This window comes from Geotrypetes seraphini, chromosome 9, assembly GCF_902459505.1.
Source record: "Geotrypetes seraphini chromosome 9, aGeoSer1.1, whole genome shotgun sequence".
Lineage (NCBI taxonomy): Eukaryota > Metazoa > Chordata > Amphibia > Gymnophiona > Dermophiidae > Geotrypetes > Geotrypetes seraphini.
The window spans coordinates 33,376,120-33,399,101 of record NC_047092.1 but is presented as its reverse complement, the minus strand read 5'-3'; the positions used below and the strand labels follow the sequence as shown (position 1 = coordinate 33,399,101).

At 42.1% G+C, this 22,982-nt stretch overlaps 1 protein-coding gene across 1 annotated transcript in view; it reads right to left on the bottom strand.

Annotated features, from left to right (window-relative positions):
* HBP1 (HMG-box transcription factor 1) overlaps nucleotides 1-22,982 on the bottom strand; it is a 61,593-nt gene that overhangs the window by 35,127 nt on the left and 3,484 nt on the right. The window contains exons 2-6 of the mRNA XM_033958865.1: nucleotides 11,621-11,813; nucleotides 6,551-6,782; nucleotides 5,653-5,794; nucleotides 1,027-1,141; nucleotides 834-943 (exon numbers count right to left, since the gene is read on the bottom strand). Of these exons, the coding sequence (XP_033814756.1) occupies nucleotides 834-943; nucleotides 1,027-1,141; nucleotides 5,653-5,794; nucleotides 6,551-6,782; nucleotides 11,621-11,813 (792 nt within the window). The remainder of the gene's footprint in view (nucleotides 1-833; nucleotides 944-1,026; nucleotides 1,142-5,652; nucleotides 5,795-6,550; nucleotides 6,783-11,620; nucleotides 11,814-22,982) is intronic.

Sequence of the window (22,982 nt, the reverse complement as noted above, 5' to 3'; positions counted from 1 at the left end):
GCTCCCCCAATTATGGTAGCAGCAACCATGAAGTGGAACGAATCATAGACAAGGTCTATGCTGGATCAGTGCGTAGATGTATGTTGGGGTTGGAGTCTCCAGCCCTACTTGATGTTCCTGAAGTTGTACCAAAAGGTTTCTTAAATTGCAACTTCCTGGCTTTATGCGACCTCTTCTGCATGCAAGAACAGTGCATGTATGAAATATCTCCATGTTCAGGATCCAGGCACTGAACACACCAGTTATGTGGGTTTGTACCTGATAAGGTCCATTGACAAGAGTGCACTGCTTAAAGCCACTAGGAGCCTTAGACATCAATGGAAAAACTGCCAACATGAAGTCAAAGGGCTCAATGGCCCAGGGAGGTTGAGTACATGGTATACCAAAAAAGAGTTGAGGCTCCTAGCATGGGAAAGGGCTGAAAAGAGCCCAAAGGCCCGAAAAATTCAAAGTTGGAAAAAAATGAAAATATTTGATAAAAAGGGGAAGAAAACAAAATATAATGACAAAAAGTTGCAAAAAAAAAAGAACAGGAAGGCAAGAAAAAAAGTATAAGTTTGATGTGCTTAAAGAGACTCTAAAACACAGCTTCTCAGCTCCGCAGAAAACTAAGAACTGCAGATCTTGCAAGTCGATGTCAGGTGGCAATGCATCAGCATGTGCGCACTTAAAAGTGACAGTCCACTTTTTGATTGTCCATGCCAGGTTTCGTGAATGACACCACCCAGATGTGAGAACAACATGCCTTCTTGTCCTCGGAGAACAGGGATTATGAGGTGTACAAAATTTTCAATCGCTTAGTGTCACAGTTGGTCAAAATAAAATAAATTTACCCTGTAACTGTCCATGATGATATCCTCATTTTCACAGTCTTTTGGACTAGCAAAGACTTCAACATTTTGCCATTCTTTATTGCGTCCTTTATGAAAGCGTAAACGGGTGCCTGACATTTAAAAAGTATGTAAGTATTAAAAAGAAAGACATAAGTCTGAAAGATAATCCATCAGGTAACAAGTATTCGCTTACCTTTTAAAAAGCAATGCCATTGAGTTGAAGGCCAAGAATGGCACCAGCCTAAATCGTCATCATCTGACAAGGATGACACACAGAAGATTCCAGACTCTGATTCACTGCTCGCTTGCTAAAATAAAACCAACAAAAAAAAGAGCATAAGGAATCTGGCACGAGAGTATTAATATTAAGAATTAATATATAGTAACTTAGCAAAGGGTTCTCTTCCCTAAATTAATACTGCACAGAATGCTACTGCATTATTGTGATGCTGAAAAACGTGATCCATAGATCATTCAAGTGATCTCTACTGAGGTCTGATTTAAAAGCACAGTATATATTATTTGTTTGTTGGAGCAGACTACTTATTTTAGACATAATCTTCTTATACTAGATTATTTCTAAAATGTTTAAAGAAAGGTACATGTACTTTCTTGATTGCTTAAAAAAAAGTTTTCCAAAGGTAAAATTTAATTTTACCTACTAATTTCCTTTCCTTTAGTACTGCTAGACCTGTCCAAACCAGTGTGCTTTATCTCCTGACCAACAGATGTGGTGGACAGTTTTCAGTGAAATCACCAGGATAAGAGATAGTGAAGCTTGGAGCTAGTCAGTATATAACAAATCACACAATTAATCGCGTGAAACAGAACTAAAGCCCTTAGGTCAGGGGTGTCCAATGTCGGTCCTCGAGGGCCGCAATCCAATCGGGTTTTCAGGATTTCCCCAATGAATATGCATTGAAAGCAGTGCATGCAAATAGATCTCATGCATATTCATTGGGGAAATCCTGAAAACCCGACTGGATTGCGGCCCTCGAGGACTGACATTGGACACCCCTGCCTTAGGTAAACCATGGAATTTAGAACAAAACAATAATGCTAGGAGAATGGGAAGTGGCACAGGCCTTCCAAACTAATAACAGCTACAGAGAGGATTCCAAACCACTGTTTTCTGGCCAGAATGCTGAACTAGTCTAATGGGACTCAAAGAAAGGAAATTAACAGGTAAGATTACATTTCACCATCCTTATTGCCCAGTTAGGTCAATTCAAACCAATAGGATGTACCAGAGTACTAGACATCTAGACAGGAGAAGACAAACCTTCCTACAGGAATGCCTCACAACAAATATCCTCTGGTCAGACTGTCTGAGCCTCCACCCAAGAAGTTGCCTGAGCCAAAATGAATGCCACCTCTATTGTTGCTTTAATCCAATGAACAATCACTGCATTTGAGGCCACCTCCCTTTTATGCGACCCCCTGAAACTGAATGAAAAGATAGACTGACTTTCTAAATTCGTTGATGACAGCAAGGTACTTCAGCAAGACTCTACACACATTCAGCTTGTGAACTATACAAAAAAAAAAAAAACAACCAACCAATTTATCTCTGAATCCTGAAAAAAAGCAGGCAAGGAAACAATCTGATTCATATGGCAAGAAGGAAAAGATCATCCAGAGCACAACAGTACCTCCAATGAAGGACAAATAAAGATCCGTACAAAAGAGTCTAGAGCTCAGAAACCCACTGAGTTGATCAGATCACTACAAGAAAGGCCACAGGCCATCTTCAATGAGATATCCTTTAAGGAAGAATGGTCAAGTGACTTATAGGGTGGCCCTGCCAAGTTCTTAGAAGCAAGCTGAGGTTCCATTGAGGTAGGATCCCATGCAGGAACCTGACTACATTTGCAGAACTGCCAAATGTAGTCTCTAAGACCCACCTTAGCACCTTAGTCTCTAAGACCCACCTTTAATGGCCCAGGAAACACACAAGGGTGGCTACTTGAACCTTCAGGGAGTTCAGGCTATGCCCTAAACAAAATCTTGAAGAAAGGAGAGAATTGAGACCAGGTCAGACTTCCAGAGTGAAAGACTCCCTGACACATCAAGCCTCCAAGGCCTGCCACACCCTGACATATGCCAGGAAGAGACGTCTTGCAAGCTATTGACAATGTTTCCACCACTTTTGCTGGATGCCCCCAGTATTTCAAGCATTACTCTCAAAAGCCATGCCATAAGCCAAAAGGGATGGCATTTGAGCCTTCCCAATTTCCAAAGCCCCGATTCCTTAGCAGGCACAAAGAGACTGTAAGCAGCCGGATTAGATCCATGTATAGAGGCACATGGGCCAGTCTATCATGATGACAAGGAATGGGTTAGATACAATCCTGTACAGTATTTTGCTAATCAGAGACCAGAAAGGAAACACCTAGATTGGCAGACAATGTTATGCCCAATCGACAACCACTCACTTCTGCTACCACCCAGCTTGACATACACCATTGCTGTCACATTGTCTAAGATTATTTGCATCACCTTTCCATAAAGCAGGTAAAGGAACTTTTTTTAGCTCCAGTCATATCGCCCTTGCTCCCAGCTGATTGATGAGCCAGGATATCTCTTCTGCCAACCACATCCCCTGAACAAAGCGGTACTGGTAGTGGGCTCTTCAGCCTCTCGGCTCACATTAGTGTTCAACGTTGTCTTGTCTGGAGTAGATAGAGGAATCCTCCTCATCCAAGGAGGTGAGCTGGGAGGTCCCATCAGTCAAACTGCTTCTTGAGTGATGTCAACAGGGGCAATTGAAATTCAAAGTCCAGCATGACAGAAAGGCCTTCTGAAGTGGCAGCAAGCATGTTCCGCACTCATGTAATCACCTCCAAAAGGGCAGACATCGAGCCCAGGAGCTGAGGACACCTGACTGCAGAGCACCCTTTGGTATCCTCTCCAGAGTCAGGTATATATATCCTGATAGGAGTATCTGGAAGTCCATTTCCTAACCTAACTCCACAGTAGGAAGGAGATGACCCTTTACATAATTGATCACTCAGTCCAAGCACTCCAGCAGCTGAATGACTCTCTTTGTGGCAGCCTGCACATCTTCCATTGAATTGGGCTGAATCAGCCAGCTTTCCAAGCAGGGTTGCACCCACACCTCCTCCTTGAAAAGTAAGGCCACCAGTATGACCATAGCTAGCTGACTTTTTTATGGAATGAAACTGCCCCACTTCATGGGCATGGCCTCTGCTTCCCTACAATCTTGCCATGCTCCCGTATCTTATTCCTAGCTTTTCCAACTCCTCATCAAACAGACTGTCCTTGAAAGACTTGCTAAGGTGGGTCTTAGAAACTACATTTGCAGCCCAGTGCTGAAGCCAAAGCCAACGGTGAGTCACCAAAGTTGAGACCAACAGGTTTGAGCATATACAGACCAAACCATAAAGCATATTGGTTAAAAACACTATCCCTGACTCCAACGGTCATCTCAGAGGGGAGTTGGGAGCTGCTGAATCCAGCAAAGTACTGCACTGGCCACATAACCCCCACATATGGCTAGCTACACCAGTGACCAGTGCATCGACCTTAGGGACTAGAAAATAATTGTCCTAGTTCTCCTTGAGAAGCTTAGACCAATGCAGGACAATGTCTAGTGCTTCCCACTCCTTGTGGACCATCTCCAACAGCACCCAGTGGAAAGAAAAGGTCTTGGTGAGTTTACAATAGCCTTCAAGGATGTGGTCCCTACACAAGTTCCTCCTGGGGGAAGGATGGGTCACTGAAAGCTAAAGGGTTCTTACCACCTAATTAATTTAGGCAGGAAGTTCTTCCATCCAAACAGATCAACCACCAGGGATTCACTTCCTCACCTAGGGAAATCTCTCTGATTTCTATGGAGTTGAAGTAGCCCAGGGTCATTGGCTCTAGACCCTCATTCTCTGACTCAGGGTCCCTAAGGGGAGTCAGGGGTGGTAACAGAGACCAATCCTTATTTGACCCCACCCCCTCCAGGTCAGAACTTCCATATGGCTCCAGAAAAAGGAAAATCATAAAACTGTAGATGGTAAGACTGGAAAAATATGTCAATTATCTCTTGTGGAAGAAGGAAAGCCTCAGATCATGTGTCCATTTTCACACACCAGCCCACTGGCCATTCAGCTAATGTGGACAACAATTTCAATCACTGACCATACTCCACCACTCTTAATTAATGTGCAAAAATCATGCTGTGCAAACTTGCATTGATAATATATAAATAATATCAAAAGTGTAAAAACCACTTATCTTGATAATGTCAGGCAACTTGTTTTAGACTCATTCCGATTCTGATGATATCTACCTCAGAGAATCAAATGAACTCATCAGAATCAGAATGAGTCTAAAACAAGTTGCCCGACATTATCCGGAACAGGAAGAATGAGTCTAAAACAAGTTGCCCGACATTATCCGGCACAGGAAGTTGATGTCCCTTTTTCTACTGGTTGCACCACTTCTTATGAACAAGCTCCAAAATTCATTATAGTAGGGTAGACATTTTTGGCTACAATTAACTTCTTATTTAAGTTTCCCAGCATTCTTTCAAATTAGTTTTACTACTGTATTATAAATCACACATACGCTATAGTTTACACTTCTTTGGTGTTTTTAGTATCTTAGAGTATGTCAATTGTTTTGGCCTTGTCTTGTATTATCATACAAGAAACAGAGGCTTAGATTTGGATTTTAGTGCGATTCTTGGGTCATGCATTGTTAGTAGCAAAATCAGACCCTGAACCAGATTGCTACTCTTATCTCACCCTTTGACTATGCCTCCTACTATGGGTACAGCCTGAAGTAAACCATCTTAATACAAACGCACCCGCTCATGTCTGGCAGATGTCATCTCTTTCCAGTGATGCCTGGAGAAGGTAGGTTCATGCTCACTCCTTGATGAAACTGGAGGAGGACGGGCATAGGAATGTAAACTTTTACTGGTAGCTATTATATGCACAGGAGATGATCTGCAATAACAAATATGTTTCATGAAAATACATGTCCTAGGAATAGAAAGTTATTGTAATAAATAAAACTATATTTCTAATTATTTTATATATATTTAAGAACTAACCTCTTTATTAAAAGCTGAAATGTCTTATCAAGTTTCAAGTTTATTAGGTTTTTATATACCGCCTATCAAGGTTATCTAAGCGGTTTTTACAATCAGGTACTCAAGCATTTTTCCTTATCTGTTCTGGTGGGCTCACAATCTATCTAACGTACCTGGGGCTATGGAGGACTGAGTGACCTGCCCAGGGTCACAAGGAGCAGCACGGGGTTTGAACCCACAACCTCAGGGTGCTGAGGCTGCAGCTCAACCACTGCGCCACACACTCCTCAGATATGCTTGAATTATATTATTGGTGGAAGGGAAGGGTGGGGGAGGGACTTAAATTTATGTATTTACAATGATAATAGAAATGATTTTCAAGTGATTTGTATGAACCAATTGTTGTATTATTGTTCACTTGTTGTGAGATATAAAATGAATAAAGATTTGGAAAAAAAAAAAGCTGAAATGTCTTAAGATCTTTCTGTGAACATAAATACACTTGTAATTCCTGAGGGTGTCTCTCTATACCCCATTTGGATTTATGAAACAGGCTGTTTTATCACTGCTCCGAGTATAGTTCCTTCTTGTTATAATCAGAACAAAATATTTCTAATAGCAATGCTGTCACATTCTTAACTTTAATTTTAAAAGAAACAGTATTTGCTACCTGTTATAAAATGAGCACTGCATAAGAGGACTCTGGGGGCTAGTGGCTATGTTGGCCAGCTCAGTCAACCAGTTTACACCACTGTCGCATGCATAGGCACTTTCAGATATATTTGAGGTATGTTGGCTCCAGGAAGGCCTTGAATATTCTTGGTGTGAAACATCTGTACTAAGGTGGAAGACTGCAGGTGGGGTGGAATCAGTCTGAACAGCTTGCAATTCAGGCAGATCATCTAGAAAAATAAAAAATAAAAATAAGACAGCAATTCAGAAAAAAAAATCAGTAATTAGAATTAACTGCTACACAACAAAGCATTTTTTTTTGTAAATCTTTATTCATTTTCATTTCTTACATCAAGTGAAAATACATACTAAAAGACAATTATTTCATAACACTTGAATTACATTCAAATATTCTTATAATATAAAATAAATATCCCCCCTTTTTTCCAATATTCCTATTTCCAAATAAAATAAATTACCCTCCCTAACCCCCTATATATTCTATCCATGTGCTAAGATATGGTCCCCATACTTTTTTAAAATTATGAATATTCCCTTGTTGTTTTCTGCAAATAAGAAGTTATTATTAATATTGACAGGGGTTGCCATGCAACAAATTACTCAAAATTGGAAAGACTATACTAAATTAAATTATACATTTTGGTGGAATTCAGTTTGCCATATATATAAGATGGAAAAGATGATAGCGTCATAACAAAGCATTTAAGAAAAAAAGAGAGAATCAACTCAGAACTTTCACATGGTTGTGTGCCAGCCCCTTAACTATTTAGTCTTTTCTAATCATTAATCTGATTTAGGGTTAATATGCAGCCAACAGGCATCCACATAATTGTATTTTTAATGGGTATAACTAATGGGCAGACTGGATGGACCGTTCAGGTCTTTATCTGCCGTCATTTACTATGTTAACTGGGCCCAGGTGAATAGAAAATTCTGCAATAACAAATACACCCCCCTCCTTTACAAAGCCATGCTAGCAACTCTGACGCTCATAGTATTCCTATGAGCGTCTGAGCTGTTACCGCCGTGGCTGGCGCTAAAAACGCAGGCGCAGCTTTATAAAGGAGGGAGACAGGAAACTAAAATCTCCCGATGTTGGAACTTACACAATTTTACAGCTCTAGAGACATCTTAACACATTAAATTGCTCCATCTATGCTAAGAACTAATTTCATATAGCATAGTAAATTTTTACAATAGTTATTTAGAGCGAGGACCATTTTGTGCATAAATGTCTAATTTCATTTAGATTCTCTTTTCATTATTAGTTGTTATATTCAATATGTTGTTATATAGATGATTCCTAAGTATTTTAAGTCCATTTAAATGGATAATCCTTCAATATACCTTCTTGACTATGCATGTTTAGTGGTAAAATTTCTAATGTGGACCAATTTATTTTGTATCCAGAGAATATGCTCAAGTCCTCTGCAAGTTTTAACAGTGAAGGTACTGAACTTTCTGGCTAGGTTATTTATAGCAGAATGTTATCAGCATAATCTGATAGTTTGTAAATGAGATTCCTATTACATTTTATTACTTCTTATTGCTATTAACAAGCATTCAAAGTGCAATATCAAATAATAAAGGCAACAGGGGACGTCCCTGTCATGTGCTTCTGTATAAAAAAGGTTGAAGACAAATTGTTATTAATATACGTCCCTCCCCCACTTTTACTAAGCTGCGGTAGAGGTTTCTACCATGGCCTGGAGCGCTAAATGCTCCGATGCTGCTTAAAGGGGAGAATATAGTTTTATTGTGGCTAATGGGGTTTTTTTGTTGTTGTTTCTCACCAAGTAGTTGGGCGATTTATTTTTTGAATATATATTTCCTTTTTTTGCCTAAGAATGACATTGTTTAATGTGATCATATAACTGAAATCTTGAAAACATTTTTTAATTAATATATAGTTATATAGTGGGGGAATCATACATGGGCCTTTACTATTGATATCAACCTCTCACCAAATCCAAACTATTTCAGAGATTTCAACATATATTGCCACTCTACTCTATCAAAAGCATTCTCGGTATCTAATACAGAGAAGGTAGGTTGATCTAATCATTGGCAATTTGTATTAAATGTAAACCCAGGATTCCTTTGTGTTTGTCCCATGCATTTTTGAATTCTTGTTACCATTTTCATCTCCTCCACCACCCGCAGGAGGACATTCCAAGCACCTACCACACTCTCCGGAAAAAAGTACTTCCTGTCGTTATGCCCAAGTTGGTCTTTCTGCAATCTAATTTCATGTCCTCTACTGTAGTTCTACCACCTTCTCTTCTTTAAAAAAGGTTTGTTTGTATATTTATACCTTTCTTTTTTTTTATAATTCTTTATTCATTTTTTCATCTTTCAACAAGTGTACAATACACATTATCAACAATTAACAAATCACTTGAAAATCTTATCAGCAATGTCTTTATATAAATAATAATCCCTCCTCCCCCCTTCCCTCCCTGATATTAATTTCCAAATAACTCTCTAATACCCTCCCACCCCCCTTTTTATACCTTTCAAATATATGAATGTTGTTATTATACAGGAATATAAGATGGCTGTGTTGAGAAAGGTTTGTTTCTATCAGAAACGTTTTACTACAATGCCGCGCGTGTTAGACGCTAACGCCTCCATAGAACTGGCGTTAGTTTTTCCGCATAGCACGGGGGTTAGCGTGCGCTAATCTGCAGCGCACGCTAAAAATGCTACCGCAGCTTAGTAAAAGGAGCCCTGGGAGTCAGGTTGTGACTGTGCAGCATGTCAGGGTTGGAGATGTAAGAAATGGCAATTGAGTAATTCTCCAGAGAAGCTGTTTTGGGGGTTAACTTCCTCAGGCAATATGCAAGAAATTTACTGCAAAATTTAGGGCTCCTTTTACAAAGATACGCTAGCGTTTTTAACGCCCGCACCGGATTAGCAAAAGGAGGCGGTAGCAGCTAGCGCACGTGGCAATTTAGCGCACGTTAAGGCCCTAGCGTGGCTTTGTAAAAGGAGCCCTTAGCTATAGAATTTTAATGAACCAAGAGCTCATGTGCATCTCATTACTAAATTTCACAAAATTCCATCCACTGCTTGATTTTACACAATTGCAACATAAATTTGGGCTTAATAAATCACAATATTTTCGATGGTTGCAATTGAAGCAGGCCATTCAGGTTGGGTTCCCTGAATGGCAAAGTCTTAATACTCAATTTAGTTTGGAATTCTCATGCTTTCAGGTAGATTTTCTGGGTCACCAGGCTGCGCAGTGGTATAAAACTATTACTGATTTGGTAAAAAAAAAAAAATACCTAAAAATGGTCTTAGGGATATTTGAAGTATTGAGATTAAGCATCAGATTTCAGCTTCTCAATGGCCACAAATTTGGTCATGGAGGATAAGATGTACAAGGTCTGCATCTATGAGACAAACATGTTTGTTTTTTTTTTGTTGCATAGAGCATTTGGACCCCAGTTAGGTTACAGAAGTTGAATAGTTCAAAGTCAAATAGATGCTGGCATTGTAATCTTAACATAGGGACTTTAGATCATCTTTTATTTTATTGTCCCTATATTTTAGCCTTTTGGAATTCTATCTGGGATCAAGTAAACTGTATACTGGAAAATCATGTAGCACTATCTTATGATATGATTCTATTTGGAACAGCTATGAGAAAAAAAGAGTCAGATATCATCAGTTAACAATAAACTTTTATTAATCATGACTGGAGTCGCTATTCAACATATCACCAATAACTGGAAGGATTGCAGTAGGCTTAATTTCAACTTTTGGTGGAACTCATTATGTCATATGTTCAAAATGGAAAGATCATTAGCTGTACAGAATGGTAGTTATAAGACATTTATTAAAATATGGGGGCCAATGACATCTTTTTGTGATGATTAGACACCATTTACTCTATTTTATTGGAATATACACCATAAATAATAAAGAGGGGGATGGGGGTTATTTTATTGTGTATAATATAATAATGGAGATGGGGTGGGGTATGGGGTTATATATATACCTTTTGTTGTTATTCTTATCAGGTATACAAGTGATGTTTTTATGTATATGTATGGTTTAATTTGTACACTTGTTGAGAGATTAAAAATGAATAAAGAGGAGAAAAAAAAAATTTCACAAAATTGTCTGCTAAACCATCATTTTTTTTCACAGTTTAGTATATTAGTCTCTGACTTATTTGGAAGGTAATGTGTGCTAAATGTCCTATTTTATATCTATAGACCATGTTACACTTAGGGGTCCTTTTATCAAGCCGCGCTAGCGGGGTTAGCACGTTGGACATTTCATCACATGCTAACCCCCGCGGCCGGCTAAAAAATTAATGCCTGCTCAATGCAGGCGTTAGCGGCTAGCGCGGCAAGCGGTTTAATGCGCGGTATTACGCACGTTAAACCCCCTACCGCAGCTTGATAAAAGGACTCCTTAGTGCACACTAAGCCCATTAGCGTGTACTAATTTTTAGGAAAAGGACCCCAAACAGTTTTATTTTGAACAAAAATGTAATTCTTATATGCCTCCCTGAGAACTTCATTCCTCAGATAAGCTGCTTTTATCTGTAGCCTTCTCCTCCACTGCCAAATGCCAGACTTTGTTCCTTTCATCTAGCTGCCCCGTATGCCTGGAATAAACTACCTGAGTTCGTGTGTCATGCCTCCCTTACCTCGTTTAAAAGCAGACTGAAAATCAACCCTTTTGATTTAACCTTCAATCCATAACCCTACTCCCCTCTGCCCACTGCTCACCACCCTAGCCAGCAGATTAACCGTCACCTTAAATGTATCCCCACCCTGGCATCCTGTTTGTCTGTCTTGTCTGTTTAGGTTGTAAGCTCTTTTGAGCAGGGACTGTCTTCTTTGTGACTCTGTACAGTGCTGCGTACGTCTGGTAGCGCTCTAAAATAATTAGTAGTAGTAATAGTAGTTTGCATATTTTGGGATGTAGCAAGATCAGGACTTTGTATTCAAATTCACAATAACTACATAAAAGTACTTGAAGAACAAAATAAAATCTGCTTTCTTAACAAAAGAAAGATTTTCTTTACCAAGTTCCATATGTTCATCACAAGATAAATATCCAGGTGACGATGGAAGGTTCTCATTACACTTCAGCATCTCTAGTGACTCATTCATCCCTGAAGTCCTTTTGTCCATCACCAACTGAACTTTCTGCATTACACTGGGCATTTCATTCCTCTTCACTTCCCACACCATATTATAGCTCTCCAATTGACCTGACTTAAAAAAAAGAACAAAAACTGTTTCACTGAAGTGCTTGTATGAAGATTTCTTTAAAGACCCAATTGTACTGATACTGTTAAAAACTAGTTGTATCTTACAGTATATGTTATTTTGGGATCCACCATAAACAATCATTGATTGATCAGTAGACATTTTATTTATTCATTTTAAGTATTTATAAACCACTTATAGCCTAAGCGGTTCATATTCAGGTATTCAAGTATTTCTCCCTATCTGTCCCAGTAAAATAAATAAAATGTAACCCAAGTTTTTAAAAACAGATTTTATTCAGCCAAATACATTTATATGTAAAATAAATCTCAAACATACAGGACAGATAAAATGTATTTCCCTCTAAAGAGGAATTCGTTAAGCCGCGTTATGGCTTTAATGCGCTTTAAAGGAATTAGCACGTGTTAAATGCTAAAAGCTCATAGGTACAGAATGGGCTTTTACCAATTAACATGCATTAAGGCCTTAACACCACAAGCTCCTTATTTGTGAAATACATACTGAAGCATATGCATAAAATCCAATTCTATAAAACATAATGTGGTTTAATACAATGAAACCTCACCCCCTTTTTTACAAAACTGCGAGCACAGGCTGGTGCACTGAATGCTCTGCACTGCTCTCGACACTCACTATGAGCGTTGGGAGCAGAGCATTTAGCGTGCTGGCCTGCGCTAAAAACCACTATCGCAGTTTTGTAAAAGGGGAGGGATAATCTAATATAATAAAACGCTAGGCCACGCATGCGCACTCCCATCGCATGGGTCCATTTTCCGTGAGCTGTAGCGACCCATAGGAAGTGCGCATGCACGGCTTACGGTTCTTTGAAAGACTTTCGACGCAGGTGGGGATCATGAGAGGAGCCACCGCTGCGTCTTTCAAATTTAAAAAAAAAATACGGCAAGGCGGATGTTGGCCGCGGCGGCTGTCGGCGGCTGCAGGCCGCGGCAGCTGTAGCCCGTCGCGGCCGAGCACGGAGACGAGCCGAAGTTTTTTTCAACTTCTCAAAGACGCTGCAGCGGCTCCTCTCACGAGCCGCTCCTGTGTCGGAGTAGGCGGCGATCGTGAGAAGAGCCGCCGGGAAGTTACACTGCTAGGGGCTCAGGCTGTTAGGTCCGTGCAAGCTCCTCTCGCGGTAAATAGAGGGAGAGGGAATGCTGCGGCTGCTGGACAGGGAAGGAGGGAAGGAGATAGGAAGAAAGACACAGGGACAGGGGCAGGGAGAGAGACAGAAAGACAGACAGACAAAGGGGGCCAGGGAGGAAGAGAGACAGAAAGAAAGACAGCGGGAGGAAGAGAGACAGAAAGAAAAAGACAGGGGTATGGAGAGAAACAGAAAGAAAGACAGACATATATTCTACCTCCAAGGGGAGGAAGGGAGACAGAAAGAAAAGAAGAAAGACACAGGGACAGGGAGAGACACAGAAAGACAGACAGACAAAGGGGGCCAGGGACAGAGACAGACAGAAAGAAAGACAGCAGGACAGAGAGAGAGAGAGAGACGGAAATAAAGACAGACAGAGAGACATATATTCTAGCACCCGTTAATGTAATGGGCTAAAATACTAGTTATATATACCAAATATATGAAATATGGTGGGATATTGTACCCAGATATGAAAAGCTATATATATGGCTAATCATGACAGTTAAAAGAAATAATAATAAAAATCTGCAAAATATAACACTAGAATTACCTTGAAGATCCAATTATTATAGAACTGATTTTAGAAGGTAGAGAACCTCAAGAGAAAATAACCTCTTTAAAACCACCAGCATTTTTTATCTTATTTGTTCATTATATCTTCATTACCCTATGTCAAGTCTATGTCAATTGCACAACAATTCTGAAAGATGTACCGTATGATCTGCTTCACGGCTTTCTTAATTGCACGATATGGATTCAGCAAGCAATCAAAAAGAATCAGAGGAATATAGTACAACCCAATAGCCTTAGGCCCTCTATTACAAAGGAGTGCTAAGCGTTTTAGCGCGGATTTAGCTCACGCTAAATCAACGAGTGCGCTAACCTCTAACGCGTCCACAGGATAACATGCACGCGTTAGCATTTAGCGTGTGTTTAGCGTTAGCGCACCTTTGTATAAGAGGAGGTTAGTCAAGAGCTACAGCAAAAGCATCTGGTTGATTGTTCTGGCAGCCTGAAACAACAAGCAGGAAATATTTCTAGGACTTTCCACAGATAAAACTGTTTTACTTGCAGAAATTCAAACTATACTATGCACATATAAATTTAACTAATCTAAGGAGACACTTTTTTGGGGAGGGGGAATGGAGAGAGGTTAGCATTTATATATACTGTATATGCATTATATATTATTACTAGTCTTTAAGCCCGTTACATTAACGGATGCTAGAATATGTGTGGGTGTGTCTGTATTTCTTTCTTTCTCTCTCTCTCTCCTTAGCCTATTTCTGTATTTCTTTCTTTGTCTTTCTTTTTTCTCGGCTGTCTACCACCACCCCTTGCCTGCCCCCCCTGTCCATTCTCCCTTCCTTTTTCTGTCTTTTTCCTTTTTTTTCTGCCCTCCCCCCTGTCCAGCAGCACCTCTTTCCTGCTCCCCTTGTCCAACAGTAGGCCTCCCTTCCTTTTTCTGCCGCCCCTGTCCATCAGCACCTCTTTTCTACTCCCCCTGTCCAGCAATAGGCCTCCCTTCCTTTATTTGCCCCTCCCCCCGTCCATCAGCACCTCTTCCCCTTTCCAGCAGTACCTCTTTTCTGTTCTCCCTGTCCAGCAGTAGGCATCCCTTCCTTTTTCTGCTCCCCCCCCTCCGTCCATCAGCACCTCTTCCCCTGTCCAGCAGTACCTCTTTTCTGTTCCTCCTGTCCAGCAGTAGGCCTCCCTTCCTTTTTTTGCCTCCCCCCGTCCATCAGCACCTCTTCCCATGTCCAGCAGCAACCCTTACCTCCACCGACATCCGCCTGAAGCCGACACCGACAACTCTGCCCTCCACCGACATCCGCCTGAAGCCGCTGCGGCCTGCAGGCACCAAAAGCCTCTGCGGCCTGCTCCAACTCCCTCCTCGCCACCGCTTGCCGTTCCTCCCTCCCCCCCCCCCCCCCCCGGGGAAGCTTGGTGCGTTTCGGCAGCCTCCTGTCTGCGAGTGGTGGGCGGGTGAGCAGGCAAGAGGGAAGATGCTGGCAGGTGCGCCTGTGCCACCCCTCCGAATCAGCGGCAGCAGTGAGGCGGCACTCTGGCAGTGAGTGATGGCGAGGGGGGAGTTGCTCCGTGTTCTGGCCTGTCTCCGTGTTCGAAAATCGAATTCGGCACGGAGGCACACCTCACGGCGCCAGGAATCACGAAGTTTCAAGAGTGCATGCGCGCTCTAGGGTTTTATTATTATAGATTTGAATGTATTTTTTATGCAATATGTACTGTGGTTTTTCAACATATTGCTTCTCTGTAACCAAATATTGTTGCATCGGTTGCAATTGTTGAATAACATCCCCCACACATTCCCCCCTTTGTCTCAGTACATTTCACCATTGCCACCACTACCACCATAAACCCCCTCTCCTCCTCCTACATTTCAGCCAAGGATCTAATTCATGCTGATGTACGAACATAAGAACGTAAGAATACTGGGTCAGAACAATGGTCCATCTAGCAGAGTATCCCATCTTCACGGAGGCCAATCCAAGTCACAAGTACCTGGCAAAAACCCAAATAGCAGCAGCATTCCATGCCACTGATCCAGGGCAAGAAGTGGCTTCTCCCATGACTGTCTCAACAGAAGACTATGAACTTTTCCTCCAGGAACTTGTCCAAACCTTTTTTTTTAAACCAACTACATTAACTGCTCTTACCATATCCTCTGGCAACGCGTTCCAGAGCTTAACTATTCTCTGAGTGAAAAAATATTTCCTCTTATTGGTTTTAAATGTGTTTTTTTTTTTAATTGTTTTTTACCCATTTGTTTTATTTCTTTATTTAAATTTCCTTAGAATTCCATTGTTTAACAGTTTCTCCTTCTATTCATATTCCCTCTCTATACCTTTTTCCATACTTCCAAAGTTCATTTATTTCTTTTTACATTTCCATATTTTATTTCAATTCAAAAAAAAATTTTAATTTAATTTTTAATTTGTCCAATATATAATTGTTGGAATGAACATTTTGCTTTAAAAGTGCGGCCTTAGAGAGATCAATGTATTTTTGTTAGGATGTTTCAAATCTTATTTTTACCTCTGTCTTTATTTTTACTTCTTTACTATTTACTAATTGTTTTTCCCAGGTACTTTAGCTAGATTGTGAGCCTTCCGGACAGTAAGGGAATTTCTAAGTACCTATCTTTAATTATCTTATTTTTATTGTATCCTTAATGTATATTTTCTGTAAACCGCTTCAAACCTAATGGATTAGCGGTATATACGAAATAAAATTACATTACATTACTCTGTAACTTCATCGAGTGTCCCCTAGTCTTTGTAAATCCTGATGCAGTAAAACATCGATCCACTTGTACCCGTTCTATACCACTCAAGATTTTGTTAACCAATCATCTCTCCTCAGCCGTCTCTTTTCCAAGCTGAAAAGCCCTAACCTCTTTAGTCCTTCCTCATATGAAAGGAGTTTAATCCCCTTTATTAGGGTTGCCAGATTTTCCTTTCTGAAAATCCAGACCCCCCCCTCTAGCTCCGCTCCCAGGCCCGCCTAGTTACACCCACCTTGCCCTAATCCCGCCCCCCACTGCCTGCTTTTGTCGGGCAGGAAGTTTGCAGATGTTACATGGTGACATCACACGTACGCGTGAGGTCATCATTGCGACGGCCACGCATGCGCAGACTTCCTCCCTGCTTGACACAGCTTTTCAAAACTTGGATAAAGTGCAGGGTTTTGAAAAGATGTCTGGAGAAATCTAGACGTCTGGTAACCCTACCCTTTATCATCTTAGTTCCCTAAACATCTTATGTGACAGATCTCATTGCTTCCAGGGTACAATTCAGTCCTGCATTTATGCATCTCCATTTCCCATAAGGTTCCTGAAAAACAGTCAAGTAGCTATCTTATTACAGCATGCTAATGTCAATTTAGTCATTAACCCTTGGATTCTATAAGGACACCCCAATCCTGAAATGAGCATGCAGCTAAGGCCCATATGCTCAAAACTCACCATGCCTTTAACCGAACAGCAGATTTTTAATTTTTTAATGGGCACATGCACAATATCTGTCCCCATTAAAAATAATTTTAAAAAAGTTATGCCGGGTCACCCTCCTCCCCTGACAGCTCACACTCCCCAAACTTAAAAAAAAATCAGCAGAAGGAAAGCCCACTCCCTCCTGCCTTGGCCACTCGGACCCCCCCACCCCACCCCAAAAAAAGAAAATTTAAGATCATCAGGAGTGCCTAATCCTTCGTGCCTCCAGTACCTCACTATAAACCCCCGAACCCCCCATACCTCTAAACTGAAGATCTTCAAAATGGCAGGCCTTCCCCTTCCCAGTGCATCCTCGAGGGGCCTTAGACACCTGGGTCAATCAGGGCCTGAGATGCACTTGGTTCATGTACCTAAGGCCCCTCCCATAGGTATCTGAATCAGAGACTTAGGTCCCTCCTAGTGCATCCCGGGATGCATTTTGCTATTTTAATTGTATGCTATGCTAATATTTGACTATTTAATTATAAATTGCCTTTGGTTGATTACTTTAACTGCACATGATGTTATGTGAATTTCTTTAAAACAGTAATTCACATATCTTAATAAACTAAATCAATACTAACAAAATCTTGGGCAAACCTCTCTTATCTGTGCCCTACTCATCCACTGCTAACTCTAGACTACATCCCTTCTCTCTTGCTGTGCCTTATGTCTGGAACAGACTGCCTGAGCTGGTACACCAAGCCTGTCCTTGGCAGTATTCAAGTCCAGATTAAAAGCTCCCTTTTTCGAAGTTGCTTTTAATTGTTATCCCCCTCATCCTAAAGCACCCACTGTACCTCCTTGTGACCCCGGACAAGTCACTTGGCATTGCCCCAACTACAAAACTTAGATTGTGAGCCCGCTATGGACAGAGATAGAACCTGCATGTGTGTACAGCACTGCATAGGCCTAGAAGCTATAGAAATGATTACTAGTAGTAGTAGTTGTAGTATGATCAGCTGCATTCTGTTATTCAGCCTCTTAAGTGTAGCTTTGGCACTTATAGCCAAGCCATTATGGGCTAAATTAACTAAAGTAGAATATGAGGTTTGGATCTGAGGGGGTCTGGAACATTTCTGAATTACACTCAGAAGAGTTAGGCCCTCTGTTACTACGCCACAGTAGAGGTTTCTACTGCATCCTAGAAGTGCTAATGCTCCAATGCTGCTCGATACTCATAGGAATTCTATAAGCATCAGAGCATTTAATTCTCCAGGACGAAGGTTAGATTATATTAGCTAAAAATATATTTTTATGTTCAAGGTGGTTTAGAACAGAGGTTCTCAACATGCGTACCTTTGGCAGGGGATACACAGTATTGCAAATCTCCCACCCTCCTTCCGCCACCGCCATCATGTCTCCCGCCCTCCTTCCACCGCCACTGTGGTTTTCCCTTCCCTACCCCCCTGACTAGCAGCAGATCACTGTGCATCTACTTCACTACACAGCTGCCAGTAGCATTAGAGATTCCGTCAGGCAACCTCGAGGCCTTTGTTAAGACAGGCCCACCTCTGATGATGTAACTTCCCCTTTCTTCAGAGGCACATCCGGCTTAGCAAATGCCCTGAGGCTGCTTAATGGAATCACTAAGGCTGTTAGCAGCTGTGCAGGGAATTAAACACATACAGTGAGCTGCTGCTGCTGGACCTTAAGAGGAGAGAAAGGGGAGAGGTGCTTCTGGACCTGGGGGAGAAGCGAGAGGTGCTGCTGCTGGACCTGGGTGGTGGGGGTGGTGTGAGAAAGAGGTGCTGCTGGACCCGTGGAGAAAGTGAGGAGAGGTGTTACTGCACTGGGGGCAGAGGAGGGAGAAGGAGAGGTGTTTTGGGACTGTGGAAGGGCAGTGGAGAAAGAGAGAGAGACAGAGACTGGATTAAGGGAGGGAAGGAGAGAGATGTCAGACCACTGGGAGGGAGGAAAGGAGAGAGATATGTCAGACTATGGGAGAGGAGAGAAATAGGAAAGTAAGACATGGAAATGTAGATTTAGAGAAGAGAGCAAAATGGAAAAAAGTTGAATGTTAAAAGGTAATTCCAAAGATGGATGTAGGGCAGAAAGTGAAGAAGAGAAAAAGAGCCAATGGATAAGAAGGCCCTGGAAACACAATTAAGAGCACAAACAGAAGGAAGTGCAACTAGAGACTGGGAAAGGATGATTAGAAAAATAAAAATCACCAGACAACAAAGGTAGGGAAAATGATTTTATTTTCAGTTTAGTGATCAAAATGTGTTAGTTATGAGAATTTTTATCTGCTGTCTATATTTTTGTACCAGTGTTCTCCCTAGCGTGTTTTAGCTGGGCGCTCCGCCCAGCTAATTTAGGTGAGCGCCCGGCTGTCATCTTGCATCCGCACCACCAGCATCAAAGCCGCGCTCCAATCCTCTTCCCTGTCCCTACTCTAGGGGTGTCCAATCCGCGGCCCGACAAGGAGTTTTGTGCGGCCCAGCTTCTCCCTCCCTCCGGCAGGTAGTTTTCTGGCCGGCTCCCTTCTGCAGTCGGCTGCGGGTGGCGTCGGCTCCTCGCGCACGATCTGTGGCTGTGTCAGAAGCGTTCCCTCTGACGTCACGACGTCAGAGAGAAGGCTTCCGAATCAGCCATGAATCGCACGCGCGAGGAGCCGATGCCACCCGCAGCTGACTGCAGAAGGGAGCAGGCCAGAAAACTACTACCGGAGGGAGAGAGAAGCTGGGCCGCACAAAACTCCTTGTCGGGCCGAGGTTGGACACCCCTGGAGTAGAGACAGGGAAGAGGATTGGTGCGCGGCTTGCAAAAAAAAAATGTGTCCCAAGAACCAAAGTGACTGTAGGAGTCCTGAGACTCTGATTGGAGTTTCTGAATTATTAATTGGTGAAATTGGTGAGTATTTTGGGGTATTTCATATATTTGTTCTTGAATAAACTCAGAACTTTGTATAAGGGATTGAAACCTTCATATACAGTACAAAATGGGAACAGACCAAAATAACTTGATCCATTTCTTTAAATTTATTTCTAATTTCTGCACTGGCAGCTATGACTGATTGAATGACAATCACTCTATCCAAAAGGAAGAAGACTAAAAATTATTCCCAGAGGATAGTTCCTCATGTAGAGGGATAAAAGTTCACTGCACACAGCTGGTGGAAATGCCCAAAACCAGGTGCTCTAGAGCAGTGTTTTTCAACCACCAATCCATGGACCGGTGCCAGTCTGCAGCAATTTTCTGCCGGTTCACAGGACCGGCACATCCATCGGGCACAAGACAGCGTTCTTCAGCCGCCAGTCCATAGTGCGATCAACGCGGCGTCTTCGGGCCAGCTTCCTGAGTGCTGCAGTGCACAAAGCCATGGGAAAAGGCTTCTCCATGCGACCTGCGCTTAAACCGGAAGCCTTCTCTCTGACATCGCAACGTCAGAGGGAAGGCTTCCAGATGAAGCGCGGGATGCATGCGAGGAGCTGATGCCCACAGCTTTGTGCAATGCAGCACTCAGGGAGCTGGCCCGAAGATGCTGCATTGATCGCAAAGTGGACTGGCCCAAAGATAACACCGGGGGGCAGGCCAGAAGGCAAGGCACATGGAGGGAGAGAGACAACAACGGTAGGAGAAATGCTTTTATTTTTTTTATTTAGTGATTGATTTATCTGTTTTTTTTTATTTAATTATTGATTTGTCTGTTCAGGAAGAAATGCATTTGTTTCTTTTCGTCTGGGGTTGTACTGCTTGCAGAGTCTTGCATCTTAGGGTTTGTTTGTAAATATTAGTACTTTTAGTTTTTGGTCCTGCATTTGCATGGGGTTATATCTGTTTTAGGAATGAATATTAAAAAGCATACAGTGTGCTTTGTGTATTTTAATTTTGTGGTTAAGCATTATGTGGTGTTAATACAATTATATTATGTGTTTATTTGAAAAATGAATGGAACAAATGGTGTTACAATTAGTACTATTATGGGGGCGGGGTTTGGGGCAGAGATTGAGTGGAGATGGGCATGACTTAGCCCAGTGTTCTTCAACTGCCAGTCCACAAATAATTATTTTATTTCTGCCGGTCCTTAGGTGTCAAAAGGTTGAGGAACACTGCTCTAGAGATCCAGATCAATTGTAGATACATTTGACAACTCTTCAAAAGCATTCTAGAAATGGTCTAGTTCATCTTACCTGCATAATCCTGATACCCTGCACAGAATTTATAGCATTGGTGTGGAGGAAGAGGGAAAAAGATATTTGAAGGGAGAACTTTTGGGAAGAGAAAGGAAGAAATGGTAGACCTGGGGAAGGGAGGCAGGCAGGCAGGGGGAGAGATGGGATGGGGTCAGTTGGGAAGAGAAAGGGAGAGAAGTTGGATCTTGGGATGGGAAGGAGGGAGAAATGTTAGGTCTGTGGATGGAAGGCAGAGATGCAGCATCTCTCTTTTTTCCCCTCCATTTCATTGTTCAGCATCAAAGGGGGAGGGAAGAAGAAAACAGAAAAGAGAGGGAGCAAAATGTTGGACCATGGAGATAGAGGAGGAGAGATGGACCCATGGGAGGGCAGGAGGGAAGAGAGCTGGGATAAGAAGATGCTAGGCAGGTGATGGAAAGAAAGAGACAGGGAGTTACAGCCTGACCAGTGGAGAGAGGGAGGGGGATTCTGAAAGTGGTGAGCCATGTGGATGAGGTCAAAAGGGAAATGACAAGATGAGTGAGAGAGCAGTGAGTACAGTGGTAGAAATGTGGTAATGGGGGGAAGATAGAAGGAAATAGGAGGCTGGGAAAGGAGTGAGATGGGAAATGGGAGAGCTAAGGACTGAGAGAAGATGGAGAATTGAGAGGTAGCTAAACATTTATAAAGAAGAAGGGTGAGAAAGAAGGCAAGATTTGAGTGGACAGAGGCAAAAAAGAGAAAAAGTTAAGAAGGCTGAAAGGGAAAAATCAATACGTTGGAGACAGGCATAAGGAAAGAATGGAACAGTATTGAGAAGAGGAGAAAAACTGGACAGCAGACATTGGAAAGAGAATTGGTAGAAGATAGACATAAAGCAGAAAGAGAAACTGGGACCAAGATGATGGAAAAACAAAACATCCAGACAATAAGGTAGAAAAAATTGTTTTATTATGAATTTATTAACTGGAATATGTTAGCTTTGGGATATGTGCATCACAATTATTTTTGTATTCAGTGGCGTAGTCATATACAGCTGATTTGGGGGAGGGACTGGAGCCCAAAATTAGTGGAGGGGCACCAAAGTTTCTCCCTGCCTGAGTGCAATTTATAAATACTTGAGCTAGTGGAGATTCCCAAGCCTTCCTCCAGTCTGGCAACTCAAAATTTCCAAGCTTTGCAGCCAAAGGCAATATCCTTAAGCTGCCCCTGCTTTCATGCATACATGAAAACCAAGGGGGGGGGGGCAGGGAGGAGGCCCAAAAAAGCAGTAATATTTACCCTGATTAAACGATCCTCCACGTGCGCTGCTGACAGCTGATTCAGCATCCCCACTCTGATGAAGCTCACCTCTGAAGAGGCTCACCATAGCTGTAATAGAAGTGAATGGGAGAACCAGGAACACGCATCCCTGCTCATCAGAGTGGGGATGCGGAAGCCTGTGGCTGCTCCCACTGTCAGCGGTGTACGTGGAGGATCACTCAGTCAGGGTAAGAATTACTGCTTTTTTGGGTTCCTCTCCACAGTGTCCCTTTAATGAAGGTTTATTATTAGATACGTACATCTTCTATATTAGTGATTGCAAATTTGGGACCTGCTCAGCCTTTTTTTTTGCTCATCAGCTAGTGTTGGTGTTTGTGCGGCCCCAGAAAACTTTTTTGTCCAGTGTGGCCCAGGGAAGCCAAAAGGTTGGACACCCCTATCCTACTCCTTCACCGTGAGCAGGGAGGGGTAACTTTCATAGCGTTCCAGGTCGTGGGCCAACCCTCTTCCCCACTCCTACTCCTTCACTGTAAGCAGGGAGGGTTAATTTGCATAGCATCAAATTTGCACCAACATATTTCCCTGTCCCATCCCACCCGGCTATTTTTTCGTGC